The sequence below is a fragment of the Mesoplodon bidens genome (genome assembly GCF_964165515.1).
Source record: "Mesoplodon bidens genome assembly, chromosome: 2".
In the NCBI taxonomy this organism is placed as follows: Eukaryota; Metazoa; Chordata; class Mammalia; order Artiodactyla; family Ziphiidae; genus Mesoplodon; species Mesoplodon bidens.
In genome coordinates this window covers 58,671,954-58,694,614 of record NC_138177.1, presented here as the reverse complement: position 1 = coordinate 58,694,614, position 22,661 = coordinate 58,671,954, and the positions used below count along the sequence as shown (strand labels likewise).

The 22,661-nt window shown below is 38.3% G+C and overlaps 1 protein-coding gene across 1 annotated transcript in view; it reads right to left on the bottom strand.

Moving 5' to 3' along the window:
• Positions 1 to 21,931, bottom strand: part of KMO (kynurenine 3-monooxygenase) — a 58,770-nt gene extending 36,839 nt beyond the window's left edge. Inside the window, exons 1-2 of the mRNA XM_081225716.1 lie at positions 21,807 to 21,931; positions 904 to 973 (exon numbers count right to left, since the gene is read on the bottom strand). Coding sequence (XP_081081842.1) covers positions 904 to 973; positions 21,807 to 21,881 — 145 coding nt within the window. The 5' untranslated portion in view covers positions 21,882 to 21,931. The remainder of the gene's footprint in view (positions 1 to 903; positions 974 to 21,806) is intronic.
• Between the last annotated feature and the right edge of the window lie 730 nt (positions 21,932 to 22,661).

The following is a 22,661-nucleotide window of genomic DNA, read 5'->3' as shown; positions in this document are numbered from 1 at the left end:
CAGAGCAACTGGGCCCGTGAGCCACAACTACTGAGCCTGCGCGTCTGGAGCCTGTGCTCCACAACAAGAGAGGCCACGATAGTGAGAGGCCCGTGCACCACGATGAAGAGTGGTCCCCACTTGCCACAACTAGAGAAGGCCCTCGCACAGAAACGAAGACCCAACACAGCCATAAAATAAATAAATAAATATTTTTTTTTAAAAAAGAGAGAGAGACATGTACCACAATGTTTACTGCAGCTCTATTTACAATAGCAGGGACATGGAAGTAACTTAAGTGTCCATTGACAGATGAATGGATAAAAAAGATGTGGTACATATCTGCAATGGAATATTACTCAGCCATAAAAAGAAATGAAACTGAGTTATTTGCAGTGAGGTGGATGGACCTAGAGACTGTCATACAGAGTGAAGTAAGTCAGAAAGAAAAACAAATACCGTATGCTAACACATATATATAGAATCTAAAAAAAAAAAGGTTCTGAAGAATCTAGGGGGAGGACAGCAATAAAGATGCAGATGTAGAGAATGGACTTGAGGACACGGGGAGGGGGAAGGGTAAGCTGGAATGAAGTGAGAGAGTGGCATGGACATATATACACTACCAAATGTAAAATAAGTAGCTAGTGGTAAGCAGCCATATAGCACAGGGAGATCAGCTCGGTGCTTTGTGCCCACCTAGAGCGGTGGGATAGGGAGGGTGGGAGGGAGATGCAAGAGGGAGGGGATATGTGGATATATGTATATGTAAAGCTGATTCACTTTGTTATACAGCAGAAACTAACACACCATTGTAAAGCAATTATACTCCAATAACGATGTTTAAAAAAAAAAGAAAAAATTCTAAGGAGGAAGAAGTCAAAGAATCAGAACAACATCTCACATTATTCAGTATTGTCTTACCTTCTCTAGCTTCATATACATTAACTTGGAAATTCCTCTTGGCAAGGAAGCATGCATTTAATGATCCAACCTAGGAATCAAAGAAATTTTTCTCATATTTTTATCTGATTCCACAAATACAGAGAATTTTTGCTGGCTAAATGCAACATCTTGTGTGGTCATAGCCTCAGTCATCACACTGATTTACTCAATCACTACTGGAAAACACCATTTGCAAAAATAATGGGATTAACTCAAGATTAAGTGGTATAATTTTCAAGGAAGTTTTGGTTTTTCTTTTTTTTTTTTACTTTTGTATGATGAGATATAACTTTCATACAGAACAATCATAAACCATGTGTACAGTTTACAGAATAATTAGAAAGTGAACACCCGTATAGCCACTCTGATCAAAAAGTAGAACATTGCCAATCTCCTATAGCTCCCCCAAACTCCTCCCCAGTTACAATCCCCAAACTTTCACCTAGAGGTAAACATTCTGACTTTTGTGATAACCAGTCTTTGCTTCTTTATAGTTTTACCACTTAGGTATACCTCCCTAGGCAATATAATTTAATTTTGTCTGCTTTTGAATCAGATAATTAGAATCACACTTGTGTATTTTTTTTGCAGATGCTTCTTTAACTCAATAATATGCTGATGAGATCCATCCATATGATCTCGCATAAAATTCATTTTCATTACTGTATGATTCTTCATTATGTGAAATCTCACAGACTATTTAACCATTTTACTGTTGAAGGACATTTGAGTTGTTTCTGTCCTGAGAATATTATTTTTTCCACTTTTATTGAGATTAAATTGTATAAATTTAAGGTATACAGGGTAATGGTTTGATATATGTGTATACTGTGAATTAATGGCCTGGGTTAATTAACAATGCTGTAAAGAACATTTCTGTACATGTATCCTGGTACACATGTGCATGATTTTTCTCTAGGGTTTTATGCACAGAAGTGGAATCCCTGGTCAAAGGTTTATGTATCTTCACCTTTATTATGCCAAACTGTTTCAAAATTTTATACTAATGTGTTTTCCTACCTGCAGCTTCTGAGAGTTCATCTTTGCCAGCATTTGGTGTTCTCAAACTTTTAAACATAATAGTGGTTGGGTAAGGTGAGGAGGAGTATAGGTTTAATTTACATAAATAGTTACTAATAAAGAGATTGAACACTTTTTCATATATTGATTACCTATTTGCATCTCCTCTTTTGTAAAGTGTCTGTCTTGCCCATTTTCAGTTGAGCTGTCTGTTTTTTCTTCTATCGATCATTTGAGCTATTCAGAGATCTGAGTACAGGGTCTGTCATTTTTAAATGTTGCAAATATCTTCTTCCATTCTGTGGCTTGCTTTTTAAACTATATAGTATCTTTAATGATGAGAATCTATTTTAATGTAGTCACATTTAAGAATCTTTTACATTATCATTAATGTATTTGGTATCCTGCTTAAGAAATCTTTCCCTACTTTGAGATTATAACAACTTTTTGTTTATTGTCTTCTCAAAGCTTTATAGTGTTGCCCTCCTAAATAGCTTTATATAGGTTGCAGTGATTAATGCCTCACCACTAGCAACTTAAATTTGAGAACACCATCTATATTTAATTATCACACTCGAATTTTCAGCAGCATTCAATACTGTTAACTAATCTTTCTCTTTGAAACACTAAATTTCCTTCATTTTCTGTTTTTTTTCCATACATCTCTGGCCATTTCCTCTTTCTGTCTTTCACCCTTGCAAAGAAGGACAATCAAATGTTGGGGCTTCTTAAGCCTCCATCCTGGTCTATCTTCCACATCCATGGTGATGCACAAACTTACATCTCCCACTCAGATCTCTTTTTTGAGCTCATGCATATAGATGTTTAATTGATGTACCTTTTTAAATGTCTCAAAGCACCTCAGAATCAACAGATACAAATTGAAACTTGTGATCCTTGTTCCAAATTGTGTCAGTTCTCTTCACATGGGATGGATGGGGTGTCTCAATGAATGACATCTCATCCATCCAGTTGCTCAAGCTAGAAATCTAAGAGTCATCTGTGACACCTCTCTCTCTCATTCTCCACATCCAATCCATTCCAAGTTCTGCCAATTCTACCCTGTAATGTTTCTCCATCTATCCATCTCTTTTCATTTTCACCATTCTGCTGCTAGTTATCATAATCATTGTGTTTGATTAATGTCAAGTTTCCTTTTTATTCTACCAGCATTCATCTGACTTCTTGACCATTGATTCTCTACAAGCAGCCATTTGGTGTAATAGTGAAACAGGTCATTTGAATGAAATCTTCTGCTAAGAGAAAAAGGAAGCCCAGGCAGGTGAACTTGGCATTTGGAACAACATCTAGGGTTATGTACTGATTACAGGGGAGACAAAGAATTTCAACAGAATTTTTGATAGATTCATGAAGTTAGAAGGACAAAATCTGGAGTTTAGGACATGTACCCCAACCTCCTGTTCAGGAGGGTTTAATAAATGCCCAGGCTTTGGGTTAGGACCCTAACCAGGTATATCTTAGAAGTATGGTAAACTGGAAATAAATCAATGATCAAAAGGACCAAAGTAGGCTTAGGAATCATCTCTAGCCCTGATTGGATTATGTTCATCTGGGATTGCTGGTAACCACAGCCACCTGACAGAAGCAAACATAATCTTCTCAGAGAAAAATGACATCATTGTAGGCCTAAGATTTTCTCCATAATATTTTTACGTTATGGAGATCACATCACTGTTCTGCCTCAGCTTTGCTAGTCTTCTTTCAGCTGCTTGTACTCATCATGCTCTCCCTCACCAAAAGATTTCTGTGGCTAACAATCTTCTTCTCTTTCCTCTTTTTCTAGTAAATGCCCATTCATCTTCAGGTCTCCACTCAGGTTTACTTACTTAAGGAAGCCTTCCTCAACCACTCTAACTACCTCAAACCCCTTCTTATGAGTTCTCATAGCGCTACAGACTTTTCCTTTGAGAAATGTTAAGGGTTGAATTGTGCCCCCCCCCCAAATTCATATGATGAAGTCCTAACCCCAGTAACTCAGTGTGACCTTATTTGGAGACAAGGTATTTACGGAAGTAATTAAGTTAAAATGGGGTCACTAGGGTGCCCCCAAATCCAATACAATATGATGGGAGTCCTTATAAAAAGGGGGATTGGATACTGAAACATTCATAGAGGGAAGATGATGTGAAGAGACACAGGGAGAAGACGTCCATCTACAGGCCAAGGAGAGAGACCCGGAACAGATCTTTCTCTCACATCCCTCAGAAGGAGCCCACCCTCTTGACAACTTGATTTTAGACTTCTAGCCTCCAGAACTGTGAAACAATAAATATTTATTTTTTAAACCACTTGTTTGTGGTACTCTGTTACGGCAGCCCTAGGAAACTAATACAAAGTGCTTATCACAATTGAAAGTTTACATCCTTAGGGTGATTCTGTAATCAATATCTGTCTACCCCACTAAGCTGCAAACTGTTTTTGTTCACCATTTTATCCCTGGCCAAAACCACTGTGTTTGCAACATAATAAGTACCTGATCAATATTTGTTGAATGTATAAATGAATGGTAGAGATTACATTTTTAAATAAAATTTGTAACCAAACCAAGACAAATTATATTGAGCATCTGTTATGCATGACTTAATCTGCTAGATTTTAGGGATCTGAAGATTGTCAAGCTAAGTACTCAGGCCCACTGACACGTAATTTAGTTCAGGTGTCAATCTAGTTCAATCTAGTTTAATCTAGTTCAAGAAGAGACAAACATAAACTAATCAATGTTTAGTAAATTTTATATAAAAATTTTGCAGATCCCCCACAGTATCTGGATTTCATATATGGGTTGGTTAAAAAAATATATAATAAATTTAATCATAAAACATTTATATATACTTTTAAAATAATTATATGTTTTAGTCATATAATTTTATTCCATTTACCCAATGTTTTGTGCACATAGATTGAGATACCTTTCCCTGCAAAATAATTCTCGGCCCAGAGGTGGAAATCAATGTTAAAAGAAAGAAAAAAAAAAAAAAGGAATAAAGGAAGTCTTACAGAACATACAAGAAAGGGATTAATTTTGCCTTAAGGGATCTAGCAGATTGTATTTTTCAAAGATGGTCATAACAATACCTCTTCTGTTATTTGATCTCAACACTCCTTCAGCAAGAAATGGAGTTTATTTCTTCACTTTTTTGAATCTAGGAGGGCCTGTGATAGCCTTGATCAATAAAATGCAGTAGAAGCGACACCTGAGCCATTTCCAGGCATAGTCCTTAGCTGGCCTGGAAGCTTCTGGTTCCTGACTTTTGGAAGCCAGTGATCATATAAGAAGAGTACCTATCTGGAGGCTGTTATGTGTGAGAAACCCAAGCCACATGGACAGTACCCATGCAGTTGCTCTAGTTAAGAGCCTCAGCTGAGCGTTTCACTCATCAACAACCAACACAAACTGCCAGCCATGGGAGTGCGCCATCTTGGACATCCAACTTAGTCAAGCCTTCAGATGACTGCAGCCCCAGGCACATGGCAGAACACCCACAGAACTGTGAGGTGTAATAATAGATTGTTGTTTTAGGCCACTAAGTTTTGGGGTAGTTTGTTACACAGCAATAGATAACCAGAACAAAGGGATTGGTAAAAGCTCCCTGGAGAAGATTATTTTTTAGTTGAGTTGCAGAATGAGGCTATTTTGACATGTAGAGAAGAAGCAAATTGATAAAGAGTATGAATCCTTCGGAATTTTAAAAACAACTTTCAAGAGACATAGAAAAATGATTATTTGAAAAATATTTATTGATTCCTAAGTATTACAAGAATCTTTGTTAGGCATTAAAAGTGATCCAAAGATAATACATAATGGCTGCCCCAAGGGAGTTCACAGTCTTGGCTGGATCTTCATTTTTTCAAATATTATCCAAGTATTTATTTAGCACATATATATTGATTTTTTCCTATGTGCCAGTTCTGTGCTAGATGCTAAGGATACAACTAAGAACAAGATATATCTAGATCTCTCAAGGGGATTACAGTCGATTATAACACAGAGTGATAAATAGTATGGTGGGGGAAGTACATCTATGAGAGTACGGAGAAAGGACCCTTAACCCAAATGTAGGGTTACAGAGTAAGATAGGGTATGACTTCTCAGAAAAAAAATGAAATCTAAGCTGAGACTGAAAGAATGAGTGGGAGTCAGCCAAATAAGTGTGGGTGGGTCAGGAGGAAGAGGGTTCTAAGTAGAAGGAACACATGATAAAGGTTAAAAATAACTACTAGAAAGAATAAAACAGAAATCCAATTAAAGAAACAATAATAATAATGTACAAACCCAACAAGAAGTTGTTATGTATCATTCATTCATTGCTCTAACTCATTTAATCTTCTCTGCAGCCATATGAAGTAGATACTTTATTATCTTGTTTTACAGATATGGAAATTGAGGCACAGAGAAGTTAAGTGGCTCACCTAAGGTAACACAGCTAGTTAGTGCTGGAGTTGGTATCAAGATTCAAATGGATCCCATCTGTCTCCAGAACACAGGCTCTTAATCAATAAAGTAGAAGTATGGGTGAATAGCATACAGCTGAAGATTGAGACCATGAATTAAGAGTGGCCCCAAGATTTGAGGTTTTGTTATATTTTTTCATTGTAACACTGAACAGCTTGGATTCTATGGAGAGGAAGAAAACCACTGGAATCAAGCAGAGTGGGATCCATCCATTTGGATGGAATAGAAAGCAAGGAGTTGAAGTATTATTTAGACTGATAAACAGTAACAATTAAGTTGGATGGGATGGAAGGAAAACAGAGAGGACTGATGAATGGGGGGAGTCGGAGTTCCCTGTGAAGAATAGATGTAGGAGAAACAACTAAATGAGAGAGCTAGTAAGTTAGGAGGCTTTGAACAGAGAGTCCTAAATCCAACACTATTATCGTAGATGAGACACTTCTGTGGAATGACAAGGTCGAGGTCCAGGATGTGGTCATGGGACTTGGAGACTGAAGTACGGTGGAGGTGGAAGGGATTGAAAGCACAGAATTCTAGGAACTAACAGGCTAGGGAATTGGTTAGGTCAGCAATGTAAACTTTGATAGTCACTCACTGTGATGTCAGGGCTGGGGTATAGAAAAAAGATTTTGAAGTCTTCAATATTGGGTAGAAGCGGCCTAGAGGTTGACTGATGACAACAGTGAGGGGACAGAGGTGATATAAGTAGTATAAGTAACCTCAAATGATTTGCACATAAAAATGGAGACAAGGCTGGAGGTTTCAGTGTAGAGTAAGGGTACCATGGCAACTCCCAATCTTGAGATACTTGAGTTGTGGGAGAAGGCTGCAAGAGAGCTGTTGTCCTCAGGTTTAAGCTAAGGCCAGGAGTCTGAGGGGAAATGCAATAAGTAAAGTGAAAACACTGGAAATTTTGCCTATCAAAAAACAGATCCAGTGGGCTCTGTGGAAGATTTTGGAAGGGAAGGGAGAAAAGAGAAGTTCAGCAGGGAGACAGGAATCACAGAGATGGATGAGAGTACACCTGCGAGGGCATACTTAACTAGAGGAGCTCTGAGATGTGAGGCTGGTGCATTCTCAGCAGCCCCCAGTGGATGTGGGGATTAAGGAGAGGGCCTTGCACCTGAGCAGTGTTTAGGGGACCTATTAGTACAATTGTAGGCACAGGAGGACCTGAGTCCTCTTCTACTAGTTCCTCCACATGAGTTTTTTTTCCCTCTGCTCCAAGGCAACTTAGCATCTAAGCACTTAGATATTCTTTTTCTTTATAATCTGATGGTTCAGGGCTTGTGTCTCCTCTCACCATGGATACTGCAGCCACCTAACTTTCTTCATGTTATTCATTTTCTGTAGACTGTGATGGTTATTTTGTAGTCAGTCCCTGTTTAAACCATTAAGTGTGTGGAAAGTTTAAAAATTTAATTTTGCAAAGTAATTCACATATTTAATATCCTGAAAGGCCAACCAAGAAATTCATGTTGAATTATTTTGTTAAATAAATATACTAGAGGTAAGGGGTGGTAAGTAGGCAGAACATAGAGGATTTTTAGGACATTGAAAATAATCTGTATGATACCCTAATTTTATACATTTATCGAAACCCACAGAATGTACAACACCAAGAGTGAACCACAAGTTAAACTATGAAATTTGAGTGATAATGATGTATCAGGAGATTGATAATGGGGCCAGAGGTATATGGGAAATCTCTGTATTCCCCTTAATTTTGCTGTGAACCTTAAACTGTTCTAAAATATATAGTCATAATAAATAAGTAAGGACTTCCCTGGTGGTCCAGTGGTGAAGAATCTGCCTGCCAATGCAGGGAACACAGGTTCGATCCCTGGTCCAGGAAGATCCCACATGCCGCAGGGCAACTAAGCCCGCCCACCACAACTACTGAAGCCTGCGCGCTTTAGAGCCCGTGCTCCGCAACAAGAGAAGCCACCACAATGAGAAGCCCGAGAACCGCAACAAAGAGTAGCCCTCACTCGCCGCAACTAGAGATAGCCCGTGCGCAGCAACGAAGAGCCAGTGCAGCCAAAAAGAAAAACAAGTAAGTAGATAAATAAATAAGCAAGCCATTTTTTTCCTGTGTAGCCACTACTTAATTTGAGAACACATTACTTGTTAACATTTGGTGTGTCTGAAGAGATCATTACAAATTGCTTCCCTCTTAATCCCTCAGTCTGAAGTGACTTCACCTTGTATTGTTGTCGTCATTTTCTCATCAGTGATCAAGCTATCTCAGCTGACAGTATGACTTGGTGCTTGGCATAAAAAACTGTCTTAATATCTTTTTCATGCCTTTCTTCACACCTTTCCAGCAAAGCCCTGGACTCTTTTGTGTTTCACTAATCACAGCTCCTTTGATCTTCTTAATTCCCTTTTTTCCTCCCCTGATTTCTTCCAGCTTATGAAAAGTTGCCTGCCTATCTTCCTTTCACGTGTGTGTTAAAGAATATCTAGTAAGGGCAATAGTAGTAAGTTGTATCAAGGAAAAGAAAAACTGTAAGCTAACTAAAGTTCATACAATAAAATAAATTTCTTCCAAAGGCTAAATTGCTCTATAGCATTAGGGAAAAAATAGAAAGGATTAAAGGCTAGATAGAATAAGTCTCATGGAAGGAAAAGAGAAAGGTTTGTGAAACTCCTCTTTCTTTCACAGTATTATAATCATAATTGCTTTTTTTATGTTTGTGGAAAGCAGGACAGGGGAAGGATATTGATCAGGAGACTAACTGGGTCAGGAAAGTTGGAATGAGGCTAGAGGAAATAATTTAGAAATGAGTTTTTCTTACTGGGAAAACAGGCCAGGGAGAAAGACAGTAGGATACACAAGCTACGATCTAAAGAACGAAAGATCAGTGAACTTAATATAGGGAAATGGTGTAACGGAGCAGGACCCTTTAGGGCCTTCCCAGGGCATGCCCTTCCGCCATGTCCTCTGCTTTCGCTGCTCTCTGAAGTACCTAGATAATAGTATCTGATGCACATTTCCTGAGTTGTTTTACAGATGTGAACCCCTCCCCCCCACCAAATGGAAGATGTTAAGTACTTGATGACCATGAGCACATAGCCCCCACACCTCCTGAAGCCTAAGGATTGATAATGTTAACCCCTGTGACACTGCTCTGTTACCTCACTATCAACAAACCAGAGAATTGTGCATGAGCTGATCACATACCCTGTGATACACACCCCTCACCTGGCCTGTAACAATGCTTTGCTGAAACCCTTCAGGGAGTTCAGGGTTTTCTGGGCACGAGCCACCGTCTCCTGGCATGGCCCTGCAATAAATCTTCCTCTGCTCCAAACTCCAAAATTTTGGTTTGTTTGGCCTCACTGTGTGTCAGGCAGACAAACTTGCCTTTGGTGACAATGACAGAAAAGTGGAGAAACTGAGATTCAGAAGGAAGAAATCCATTCATCTGTTTCCTGGGAATTCAACTTGAATTATAGAGTAAATGAGCTGTGACAAATGATGTACAAACAAGAGTCTCAGTGACTGGGTTCAGAAGAGGCTCAGTTCCAAGCCAATGGTGGGCCAATGGTCTACTTTCATGTGTTTGTTATGTACTTTTCTTTGACCAAAATTTGATTCCAGGATCTTGGGAGATGAAGCTGACTCAAGTGGAGATTCTCCTTCAATCCCTTCTAAGGTTGGAAGTGTTGATCCCTACCTCTCTAACACTTCTGTGTTTACCAACTGAGCATGTATAAATGGTTCCTCATGAGGCAGAGGGAAAAGAAGGAACCTCAGGTGATATGGACACAACAGGGTTAAATATAATCTTGGTTCATGAAAATATCAAGGGTTAGAGAGGATGAGGGCAAATAGGATCTCTTATGCATTGCTTGCAATGATCTCAAGTTGAGTATTCACATAACTGACAAATCAGCAATTCCTCTTCAAGGCATATACCCAAGAGAAACTCCAGGAGACACATGCCAGGATATCCAGAGCCACAGTTTTCATAACTAAAAATAAACAAAATACTGGAAGCAGCCTAAATAGCCATCACAGAGGTATGGACAAATAAATTATAGTATATTTACACAATAAAATACTACAATATGAATATATTAGTAACACTACAAGTAGAAAGAACATGTCCCAGATGACTTCATACTGCATGATACTCATATAATAAAGACAACTACAACTAAACCACAGATACATGTATATAACAATTTTTAGAAGTATATATTTTATAGAATTTTTTTTTTTTTGAGGTACGCGGGCCTCTCACTGTTGTGGCCTCTCCTGTTGTGGAGCACAGGCTCCGGACGCACAGGCCCAGCGGCCACAGCCCACGGGCCCCGCCGCTCCGCGGCACGTGGGATCCTCCCGGACTGGGGCATGAACCCGCGCCCCCCACATTGGCAGGCAGATTCTCAACCACTGTGCCACCAGGGAAGCCCCAAAAGTATATATTTTTAGAAGCATATTATTTATGTGTGTATATATATGATCAGCATATATCATATATACATAAAACTTTTATATATATAATATCAAGGGAATGATAAACACAAGATTCAGGCCAATGTAATGGGTGGGAGAGAAGCACAGAGGCTGTTATAAGTCATTCAATGTATCAATTCCAGGTTGAGTGGTGAGTTCAAAAGTACTGCTGCTTATTATTATTAATAAACACACAAAAGAATAAACAAAAATGCCTTCTCCAAGACCAGTCATAATAAGGTGTCCAATTCTGTATAACTAAGGTTTGAATAAAATTAAAAGAAAAAATATTGGTAGATGTTACATAAATTCAACTAGAAGGATTAGTAACATGGCTAATAAAGTACTTTTCAGACTCTAACTTTATTTCTACTTCTTACTTTGTGTAAAATGCACTTAATCAGGAATGAAGTGCCTTCTTTAGTTGTTACACAGGCAAAAAAGCTACCAAGACATAAAGATATAAATGCAAAGGAAAATGTGTGTACATCATTCTGAGCACACCACAAACTCTCGGTTAAGGCACAGCTGGTTCCTGTGCATCAATAGGGGAGGAGGGTGGTGAGAGGAGAGAAGAAACTAGGCAGGGTTAGACTCCTGGGAACAGTCAGCAGTTTTCATGCCAGTTCTTAGAGTTAAGCCTGGACAGAGCTAAGACAGTTCTACAAATGACATGGACAATTATGAAAAATCTCTATATTTCTTTTGAAACACCAATAGTCCACAATAGTAAACATTTTTGATCATAAAATAATTTGTAAATTAAATGTTTTATTAACAACTGGTCTAGCCTGTTTGCTTAAACAGAGCTCGGATGAGATTCCTGGGTTATGTAATTATGGATTTACCCAATGTATTGTTCTTCCATTTCTCTACTTCCTCTTGTCTTACTTCCTTCTTTAAAGGTCATATGCTTTGACCCCACCCTGACCCATTATATTGATGCCTAAGTTACAATTTAAAAGATAATTTGAAAATTTCTTTTATATAAATGTGAGTGAGATAAGCTTCTCAGGCATTCAGCAGGTGTGGCTTTTTGTAATAGGATTCATTAACTTTCTGCTGATTCCCATGTGACCTCTTCAGCAATGATTGTTCAAGTGTCCAATGATCATGAGAAAACTGTACCTTTTAATTTATAAATGCTGACTTTGACAGGAAGAGGCGACATGATTATAAACATGTCATACCTTTTATGCCTTTTAATATAATGTGTTTGAAATTAATCTGATAATGTAATGTTAAACATGTGTCAACTATGTCGACACATAGTGTCAACATAATGAAGCATATAAAACTCTCCCTAAGAGTCACAGAGTTTGTTTGTTTATGAGTCTGTCACCAAACAGACTTTTGTAAAGCCCTTCACTACCTCCTACTCATGAAACTATAGCTTGATCTCTGAAGAACTTGATCTTTGAACATAGCAATGTAATGAGAAGTACAAGACTGTTAACTGTACTTACTCTGAAATAAGCAAATAAAAGTGTCTTCAGGGACTTGCTTTGTGGTCCAGTGGGTAAGACTCTGAGCTCCCAAAGCAGGGGGCCTGTGTTCAATCCCTGGTTGGGAAACTAGATCCCACATGCATGCCACAACTAAGAGTTTGCATGCCGCAAATAAGAAGTCCACATGCTGCAACTAAAAAAGATCCCACATGCTGCAACTAAAGATCCCACATGCCACAACAAAACATCCCATGTGGGCTTCCCTGGTGGCACAGTGGTTGAGAGTCCACCTGCCGATGCAGGGGACACGGGTTCGTGCCCCGGTCCGGGAGGATCCCACATGCTGCTGAGCGGCTGGGCCCATGAGCCATGGCCGCTGAGCCTGCGCGTCCAGAGCCTGTGCTCCGCAACGGGAGAGGCCACAACAGTGAGAGGCCCGCGTACCGCAAAAAACAAACAAACAAACAAACAAACAAAACATCCCATGTGTCGCAACGAAGATCCCTCATGCCACAGCTAAGACCCAGCGCAGCCTAAATAAATAAATAATGAATAAATATTTTTTTAGAAAAGGTCTTCATACTTTGTAACTATTCCATCTGCTAGAATTGTGTATGTTATGCCAAATGTTGTTTTATTATTTAAGACTTACTCTGAACTCTCTGACCTGTATCATCTGAGTTTGGTCTCTAAGGCAGAGCAATAGTCTTGATTTTCCCTCCTTTGGTGATGATAAGATGAATGCCCCACACACTTTCAAGTAGGGGCTCTTAGGAAAGCTTGTTCATGACTTTTTCTCTGGCCTAGATCCTTCTCCAGAATACTATCACTGACTACTGAACCTCTCTTCCTGGGTGTCTTACAGGAATCTTCATCTCAACATACCTCATATTCAGCTTATTCCCACTCCTCAACCTTCAAACCCTTCTCCTCCTCTGTAGTTCTTAGTGAATGGCAACTCTGCCCACTATTTCACCCAACCAGGATACCTCGGAGAATAGTTAATGCCCCTCCCTACCTACCAATATACATTTAATTAGGTGACAAGTCCTATTTATTGCACCTCTTGAATCTCTCTCAAAAATAGATCTCCTACCCATACCTTCCACCTTCCTTATATGGGGCCCTCATTACCCTTCACCGGGACTACTACAAGTTTTCTAATAACTCTCCCTCCCCCCGCCAGTCTCTACATATTTAAGCCATACTTCCACCAGAGCTAGTTATCTTCTAAAACAGAAATCAAATGATGCATTTTCTTAAAATCCTTTAATGGCTCCTCATAAGTCCTTAGGAAAAAGTCCCACATTTTCAACATGGCATAAAAGACTTTTACATGGGAACCCAGCCTCTCTCTCCAGCTCATTTTTTGCTATTCCCTTGTACTATCTGTAAGAGGTATACCAAGGTCACTGTATATTTCCTGAATATGCCATGCACTTTTATACGTATGAGCCTTTGAATCTAATGTTCCTTTTGCCTGGACTATTTTTTTCTGCTTTAGCCTTCATTCAAGACTCATGTCCTCTGTGCAATTTCTCTCAGTATTTCTCCTACTCCAAAAGACTTGTCTTTTCTTCTTTAACTCCATGGATGTATATGTGTGTGTGTGTGTGTGTGTGTGTGTGTGTGTACATATGTATATATGTGTTTTAACATCTCTCATAATTAACTAAATTATTTATTTACATTCCTGTCTGACTTTCCCACCAGGCTGTGAGTGCCCAGGGAATAATGATATGTGGTGTATGGCTTGTACTTTATCAATCTTTCTATTTCTGGTACAGACCTGATACTTAGTAAAAAACTTAACATTTTTTAATAAAAAATTAGAAAATACAGATAAACATGAAGAAAAATGTAATCTCCCACAATCTTACCATCAGGGAGAACCAGTGTTAAGATTTTCTGTGTATGTAAAGCAAACAATATTTCTTTTAAAAATGGTAGCAGGATATATATTTTATTTCATAATTTCCTTTAAAAAATGAATAGTATACTGTGAATATATTTCCAAGTCATAAAATATTTTAAATCATAATAATTGATAATTGCAATACATTTCATTGTATGCAATGCCCTTATGTTTGTACATTTGAGTTATTTTAATTTTTTAGGATTATAAATGATTGCATGGTGCCCACTGAGTTCTTTTGATAAAATCACAGTAAGGAAATGGTCCATCAAAGCACAAGTCTTAGTGGCAGGGACCAAACTCTCAGAAACTTTTGAGATCTACACCCTCTTTCTGTCTGCCCCATTGGTTCTTAGGCCTTAGTACCAGGGAGGAATGGAATAAATATAACAGGGTAACGAGAAAGGAGGGAGAAGAAAATCTGAGATAAGTGGAGGGGATGATTTTGATTGCCTGGAGTATGGGAGGAGTTTGCTGTATCTTCTTTGGTTTTGTTTTTGGAATAGCTGCAAAGTACATGAAAGAGATTGAGAGTGAGTGAGATTTTTAGAAGGTTTTGTTACAGGTTTTGAACATACTCCAGATTTGGTGTGTTTGGGAGACCACGTTAAAGATTCTAATGCTTTTAATTCCCCTCAGGTTGAAGGACGATCGTCCCTCTAAATGCAGTGTCTTGTTGAGGCTGACTTCGAGAGAGAGAGCTGATGCTGCTTTCCGCAATTCCCCCCTATTTTTAAGACAATCAGCATGTATTTTTTCAAATTGTATTCCAGAAAAAAGTACCAATTTAGATTATCATCAACAGTGGAGGAGTGCTCTTTTCTCTTTGAGTGGACAGTTAGATGAATAGGTGGATGGATAGATGTTTATGGACAGATGGACAAACAGAGTATTTTGGAACCAATGAAAAGGAAAGCAAAACGCGTTCCTTGCAGGCAGTTAATAATACTTTGATCTGTCTAGAGTTACTGGTTCCATTCCAGGTACTGCTCATCAGGTAGCAAATGAAATAAACTCTGAGCAAGGAATTCTGTTTTATGTAGATGAGAGCAGGATTTATGAGACACCTTAGAAGTCCATCATCAGGATAGCAAAAAAAAAAAAAGAAAAATTTCAAAATGTTAGTCTGGTGTGTTAGAGAAATACAGATACTTCAGCGAGATAGCTGAAAGAAAACTTGTTCGGTGGGAGGAAATGAAACACAAGCAAAATTACAAAAGAGATTGAGGAAAGCTGGTAGAGTGAAATGAAAACTTATCCCTAGCTATTGAGTAAATGCAGGATGACATCTGTGGTTCCAAAAAAAATCCACTCTACTTCTGTTTGTAGAAGTTGCTAGATATCAGGGCAGTAATAAAGGTTTTTCATACACAGGTTTTAGTGCCTGAAGAGCAGAAAACAAGAGTGGAGTGAATAGAGTTTTGTTTATTTTAATATTAATAAAACAATGATAATAATAACGGTAATTAAGTTATTTACATGGTTTGTCTCATCAATATGTGCATAAAATAAAAAGTAAATACTTGAACCAACTATATATAGACCTATATATGGAACTATATATAGACCTTGACCAAAGATTATGAAACATTTGATGGTTTATATGTGTCTAGAATATTTATTTTGTAGAAAGTAAAAATTCTGGGTGACATTTGATTTCTGTTTTTACGAAGACTACATTGAGAACAAAGCTAACGATCTGTGAGTGAGGAAGTATGAAAAAGAAGCAGCATAATTGTAGAATTAAAAGACCTATGGACCGGCACATATATACAATGGAATATTTCTCAGCCATGAAAGAAACGAAACTGAGTTATTTGTAGTGAGGTGGATGGACCTAGAGACTGTCATACAGAGTGAAGTAAGTCAGAAAGAGAAAAACAAATACCGCATGCTAATACATATATATGGAATCTAAAAAAAAAAAAAAAAAAAAGATGGTCCTGAAGAACCTAGGGGCAGGACAGGAATAAAGACGCAGACGTAGAAAATGGACTTGAGGACACGGGGAGCGGGAAGTATAAGCTGGGAAGAAGTGAGAGAGAGGCATGGACTTATATATATCACCAAATGTAAAATAGATAGCTAGTGGGAAGCAGCTGCATAGCACAGGGAGATCAGCTCAGTGCTTTCTGACCACCTAGAGGGGTGGGATAAGGAGGGTGAGAGGGAGACACAAGAGGGAGGGGATACTGGGATATATGTATATGTATAACTGATTTACTTTGTTATACAGCAGAAACTAACACACCATTGTAAAGCAATTATACTCCAATAAAGATGTTAATAAATAAATAAATAATAAAAATAAAACAAGTAGGGAAAAAAAAAAACCTAGGGACCTAGTTTTAGCCCATGATGAAGAAAATGAGATGCAGAGAGGGTAAGATTTCTTGGGCTTCCAGCTGGTTGCAGCCTCTCCTCCTCCTCTTCACTGACTTCTGCTCTTTCTGTCCAACTGAGCTGAGTGAAGAGTGAGCTCTGAGGGGAAAGATCCTAGGGAGAAAGGGCAGAAAACACCATCTAGGGCCAATTTGGCATCAGGACGATTTTGAGCCTATAAATCTGTGACAGAATTATCATCTATAGAAGTGAGACACAACCTCTCATAGAATCAAGGTCAAGCAGTTTCAAAGGCAATGACTTGAATACTAGGGGAGAGGGCACAATTAACCACAGTAAGTCATAAAATGCACAAGTCTCCTTACCCTGATGTTTTGAATGACTTTACCCTCTAAATAGCTCTCAATGGAGAATTTTGCTGGGTCAAACATAGGGAGAATGGAGTGGTGTTGCTTCTCAGCAGGGGAGACAAAAGAATTGCTTCAATATTGCCCAAAAATACATCTTCAAAGTGTGTGCCAGAGCAATGCACACATACTTCAACAGAAGGCTGCAGCTAAGGCTGGAATGCTTAATAGTCCTTTCAGCTAAAACTCTTAAACTTCAGCCAAAAAGTGAGGGCTCAGTAGCTGTAGTTGTCACTGAAATCTCTGGTCAATTTTATCATACCTGTAAACACTGAATATAGTCACCTCAGAAGCAGCATTTCTGAATACCAAGGACCTGAATACCTACATATCTTAAGGATACATGTGAAGAATAGATGGCCTTTCTTTTGACTTCTCTGGCTTGTCACTTTGTGGAGAAAACACATCTCACTGTAACACAAAGTAAGGCAGCTTGTGTGGCAGTTTTTTCCCCTAGGCCAACTTGTTAGAATTGGAAAACTGTAAAACTCCTTCCAGCCTGAAAAGTAGAGATTGTTTTTCAAACTAGTCCCTCAAAGGACTGCATTCCTTATGATTCCATTCTGATGAAAAATATTGTCTTTCTTTTAACTGCCCATAACTTCGAAGAGCATGATCCCCCATTTTGTTCTGAAAGCAAACTCATGCACACAAAATATTTTAGTGTGTTTGACAGTATAAGGCACTGGGATAACCTTCATAAAAGGAAAGGGAGCAGGACCCAAAGATAAGAAAATCTTTAGACTCATGAAGTTAAAAACCTTCTATGGGGAATACACTATGCATATCTATAACTTTCACAGAATGCAGTCTGTGAGAAAGGCAAGCAAAGCTCTATGCGCATTGCAGGGGAAGAGGAGGTAATCACCATTGCAGGGGAAGGGGTTGGGAGCAGTGTTTCACACAAGGAGGAAGATAACTAAGTCAATACAGTCATTTTGCTAAATATCCAGATTAATGTTCTTGAAAAACTGTTTTAACATCTTTTTCCACTCTTCAATAGCTCAACTTTCACCAATTTATGACCATGGTTTACAGTTTCTTTCACCTTTAGTTTCTGAGTAAGATTCTTTCACTGATCTATTGGCTCCTTCTGACCTTTTGGACTTGACATGTCTTCAAAGAACAGAAATCAACTGGTTAATCACAGAATCAGATGATCACTATACTAGAGCAAAGGCAAATTCTAAGGGTAATCTTTCACTAGGCAAGGCACCATTGGGGAAAAAAATAAGTTCACTATATTCTTTGGACTTCTGAGTAAAGGTTCTCAGCTCCATTGCATTTTTTCCCCTGGGGCCCAGAGAGAGTCTTTAATGTAGTAGACAGTATGAAGAACTAGGATCAGTCCATGGGGAGGAAGAGTATGGGAAAGGTGGGGGAAAAAATGCAAGGGGGCTTCCCTGGTGGCACAGTGGTTGACAGTCCACCTGCCGATGCAGGGGACACGGGTTCGTGCCCTGGTCCGGGAAGATCCCACATGTCGTGGAGCGGCTGGGCCCGTGAGCCATGGCCGCTGAGCCTGCGCGTCTGGAGCCTGTGCTCCGCAGCGGGAGAGGCCACAACAGTGAGAGGCCCACGTACCGCAAAAAAAAAAATGCAAGGAAGTAGATGGGCAAGAAAGTAATTTTCTCCTTTTTGTATTGAATTTAACCTTCTTGAATTGCTCTATTTAATCAATGTTTTTTGTTCTTAATTTCCTCAATATTCAGACTTCCATCCAATATGAAATTTCTTTTACCTTCATATCATTAAGAAGAGTTTTTCATCCCTCTCATTCATTCATCCATCAAATACCAACTAAATAATGACATTAAGCAATGTTAGGCATGGTTTCAGCCATAAGAGTCTATATCCTAGTTGGAGTAGATATTTAATAAAGAGTTTACCTTTATTTACCAAAAACAAATAAAGTGTATAAGTTCAGATACTGATAAATAATACAAAAAAACAAAAAATAGGGAAAAGATGAGGCCAGGCAGGTAGACAGGCTCAGTTCCTATAGGGCCTTTGTTAAGGAGTTTGGATTTTATGTTTTTGTAATGGGAAACCACTGGAAGGTTTTAAGCAAACAGTGATAATTATCACACTAATGATTTAAAAGTGGATGCTGTATGACTGCCTGTGGATAAGAGTAGAAGCTGGGAGACCACTTAGGAGGAAATCAGGACTATGGTTGAAGGATGATGATGGCCTGGACTAGGATGTTAGCAATGGCCAGAATTGAAATATATCTTGGATATAGAGCCACCAAGGCTTACTGGTAGAGTGAAAGAGGAATGGGGTTTGCATAAAATGAGAAAAAGAATCAAACATGATTCCTAGACATGGACCTGAGCAATTAGGTAAATAGAATTCCTTTGCAGAGGAATTTTAGTTGCTTGTTAATACACGTGTATTAATTCATGTCTTCTATTTTCTAGCACATGTATGTATGCATGCACAGATAATGATGTGTTTACCTGATGAAGAGTTCAAGTGTTATTCAGGGAGAAATCTGTGGATGATACCCACATTTTTATGCCTTCCAAAATCATATATCCAATCACATATTTGTTATCTCCCCTTGGACTTCTAAGAGACATTTTAAGATATATCACTCCTGTCACCCTGGTCCAAGTCTTGGACAAACACAACAGCCTCTTAACTGGTGTATCTGGTCTTCTTACAATTTTCCCAACTCTTCTCTACATAACAGCCTAAGGAATCTTAAAATTGCAGCTTGCTTTCCTACCTAAAACCTTCCAATGGTTTTCAGTTGTGTCTAGGATAAAATCTGTCTGCCTTGCCCTCTAAGATCCTAGGATCTCTGGCTATTTCATTCTCCCCAGCCTCAGCAGCTACTCTTCTCCACTCTCATTCTTTCTGCCTTTCTGTCTGCTCCAAGAAAGTGCCCAGCCCATTATCTATCACCTCAGTGTTTCTCTTCAGACAGTCGTTCATCTACCCAAAATGCTCTTTATGTAGCCCTTCGCATGGTTGCTTCCTTCTCATTATTCAGGTCATATGCCTCCTCCTCAGAAAGGCTGTCCCTGAGCACACTCTAAATGGACACCCATTAAGACACTACAGCATTACCCTGCTTGCATTTCTTTCATAGTGCTTAGATCTCACCCAATTTATTTATTCGTTTTCTTCTCCATTGTCTTCCTTCTCCCTGAATGCTCACCACTGTATCCCTAGTACCTAAAGAAATGTTGGCACATAGCTGGCACCCAATAAGGTTTTGTTGAATACATGAATTCTCATTTTATGCAAAATTTAGAAAGAAAGAAACTGGACTGAAGCCTGGTATGAAGTATGAACAAATGACGACACATGTCACATGCATTGGCCAACACGGCATGTGGTAGCCTACCTTAGCATTTTGAAATTTAGAACCAGAAAAGTTAGAACTGTCATCGTACTTTTGGGAAAACACAAGACAGAAGGCAAAACAAAAGTCGGAATTAGTACAAACTGTATAACTCTATGTGTGATATAAAATATACTGATCTATATACAACCCAGAACAGTGTCTGGCACATATTAGGCCCTTAACAAATTTTTGTTGAGTAAATGAATGAATGAGCTTAAGGCCTGCAAATCATTAGACCAAAAGCAAAACCAAAATGATTAAACTTTAACTAATGGGGATATTTTTACTCCAAAATAGGAGTTCTGCTAAGGGAGGGGAAATACAGTTTAGCTGAGGCAGCCCCACGTTAAGCAGAGCGAGCTTTCATATAATAACGCCAGAGCAGAGGAGAGTCCCCTCCTACATCTTGCTAAATGTGGGCCATCTCAGCCCCTTCATCTCACCGGCTCTGTGAGAGAGGAGGCCTAACTTCACCACCCTAGGACCAGCTCCACTGCGGCAGCCAAATAAGGTGACTAAACAGGTTTTACTCCCAAGTACTCAGATAACTAGTGAACATTCAACATGATAGTTTTGCATTAACTTCATGTTTCTTGATCCTTTTATTCTTATTAGACAGTATAAACTGAGTTATTAACCAAAGTGGGGCAAATGTTTTGATTAAAATGACTATTTACACTAATAATCTGTTTTTAAAGAGTAGCCAATTTGGGGATTAATCAAATTCGATTTGCTTTGTTTTCTATTTTTTAAAATGCTGTACTCAAAAAGCAAGGGAAAACAGACACTTCTGTATTTAATGGAAATAAAACCGCTTTTCTAGAAAAGAGCAAACTAAACTAATACCACATTTTAAAAAGGTGTATTTAAATATCAGAAAAGTTTCAAAAGAAAGTGAACAATCCTTACAAGTGATTAGTAATAATCATTAAAATACGTGAAATAGGTAAGGAAGATTAGAGGTACAAACTTCCACTTACAAGATAAATGAACTGTACATCATGAGGAATATAGTCAATAATTATATAGTATCTCTGTATGACAACAAACATGTGGTCAAAAAGTACAAACTTACAGTTATAATGTAAATAAGCACTAAGGGTGTAATGTACAACATGTAATTAATACTGCTATATGTTATTTATGAAAGTTAAGAAAGTAAATCCTAAGAGTTCTCATCACAAGGAGATCTTTTTCTTTTATTTTGTATCTGTATGAGAAGAGGGATAATGTTCACTAAACTTATTGCAGCAATCATCTCATTTTGTATGTAAGTCAAATCATTATGCTGTACACTTTAAACTTATACAGTGCTGTATGTCAATTATACCTCAATAAAACTGGAAGAAAAAAATTAAAGAAGTTAATCTCTGATAAACAAATAAAAAAGAGTAATGATAATTAATATAATACTGCTAACAGGAATAATATATCCAAAGAGATTCTTACCAAGCCACCACCAATGACAGCTATATTTTTCCTTTGAATATCAGAAGAATCCATCACTGCCAAAGTGGTTTCCATAATTTTTGCTGGTCTTGTCACGGAGAAAACTGTCTCCTACACACTGATTTCCTCCGGTCTTTACTCTGCCCAAAGCCCTCACAAATGTGAGCCAGCAGCATTATTTGAGCAAGGCTAATTTTCCTTGAACTTAGAAGGTAGCATTTAACCTGTTAGTTGCCCAGTGGACAATCAGCTCAACTTTAGAAAAAAAGGGAATTCATTGCAATAATCAAATTTTGAAAAATCCAGACAAGTGAAGCCACTCACTATCTTATGTGTAAAACAGAATTTTTAAAGCACGGTTTTACAGCTTTTCTTCTTCCTTTTCTAAACCGTGTATTCTTACTTTCATTTTCATCCATGACTAACCATGAATGAAACTTCCTTGGTCTCATGTCCCAGAGCATCTTACACTTTTCTTAGGAAGATGGAATGGTTTCATAATTGATCTGTGGATTATTCTTGTTATTAAGACTGGTCAGGAATTTCAGCTAAATGGTCCTCATGGATTGTCTTTTTTTTTTTGCATCAAATGCTAGAAACGTTAGAATCTAATTTGTGCATTAACACTAGGGGAGATGGTTAATATATGCTTTTTGTAAATTTATTCATGGCTTCATATTATCTTTCCACTTCTTTGTCTTCTTTCACCCCATTTTAAAAGCATATTTTAAATTTTTTGTGCATATTTTTGAATTGAGGGTTTCTTAAAAATGGAACATGATGTGTAAAATAAAGTAAGAACGTAAGTGAAGATGCTTTCTCCCTGGTGAGAGCAGACAGACTTCAGAACGGTTT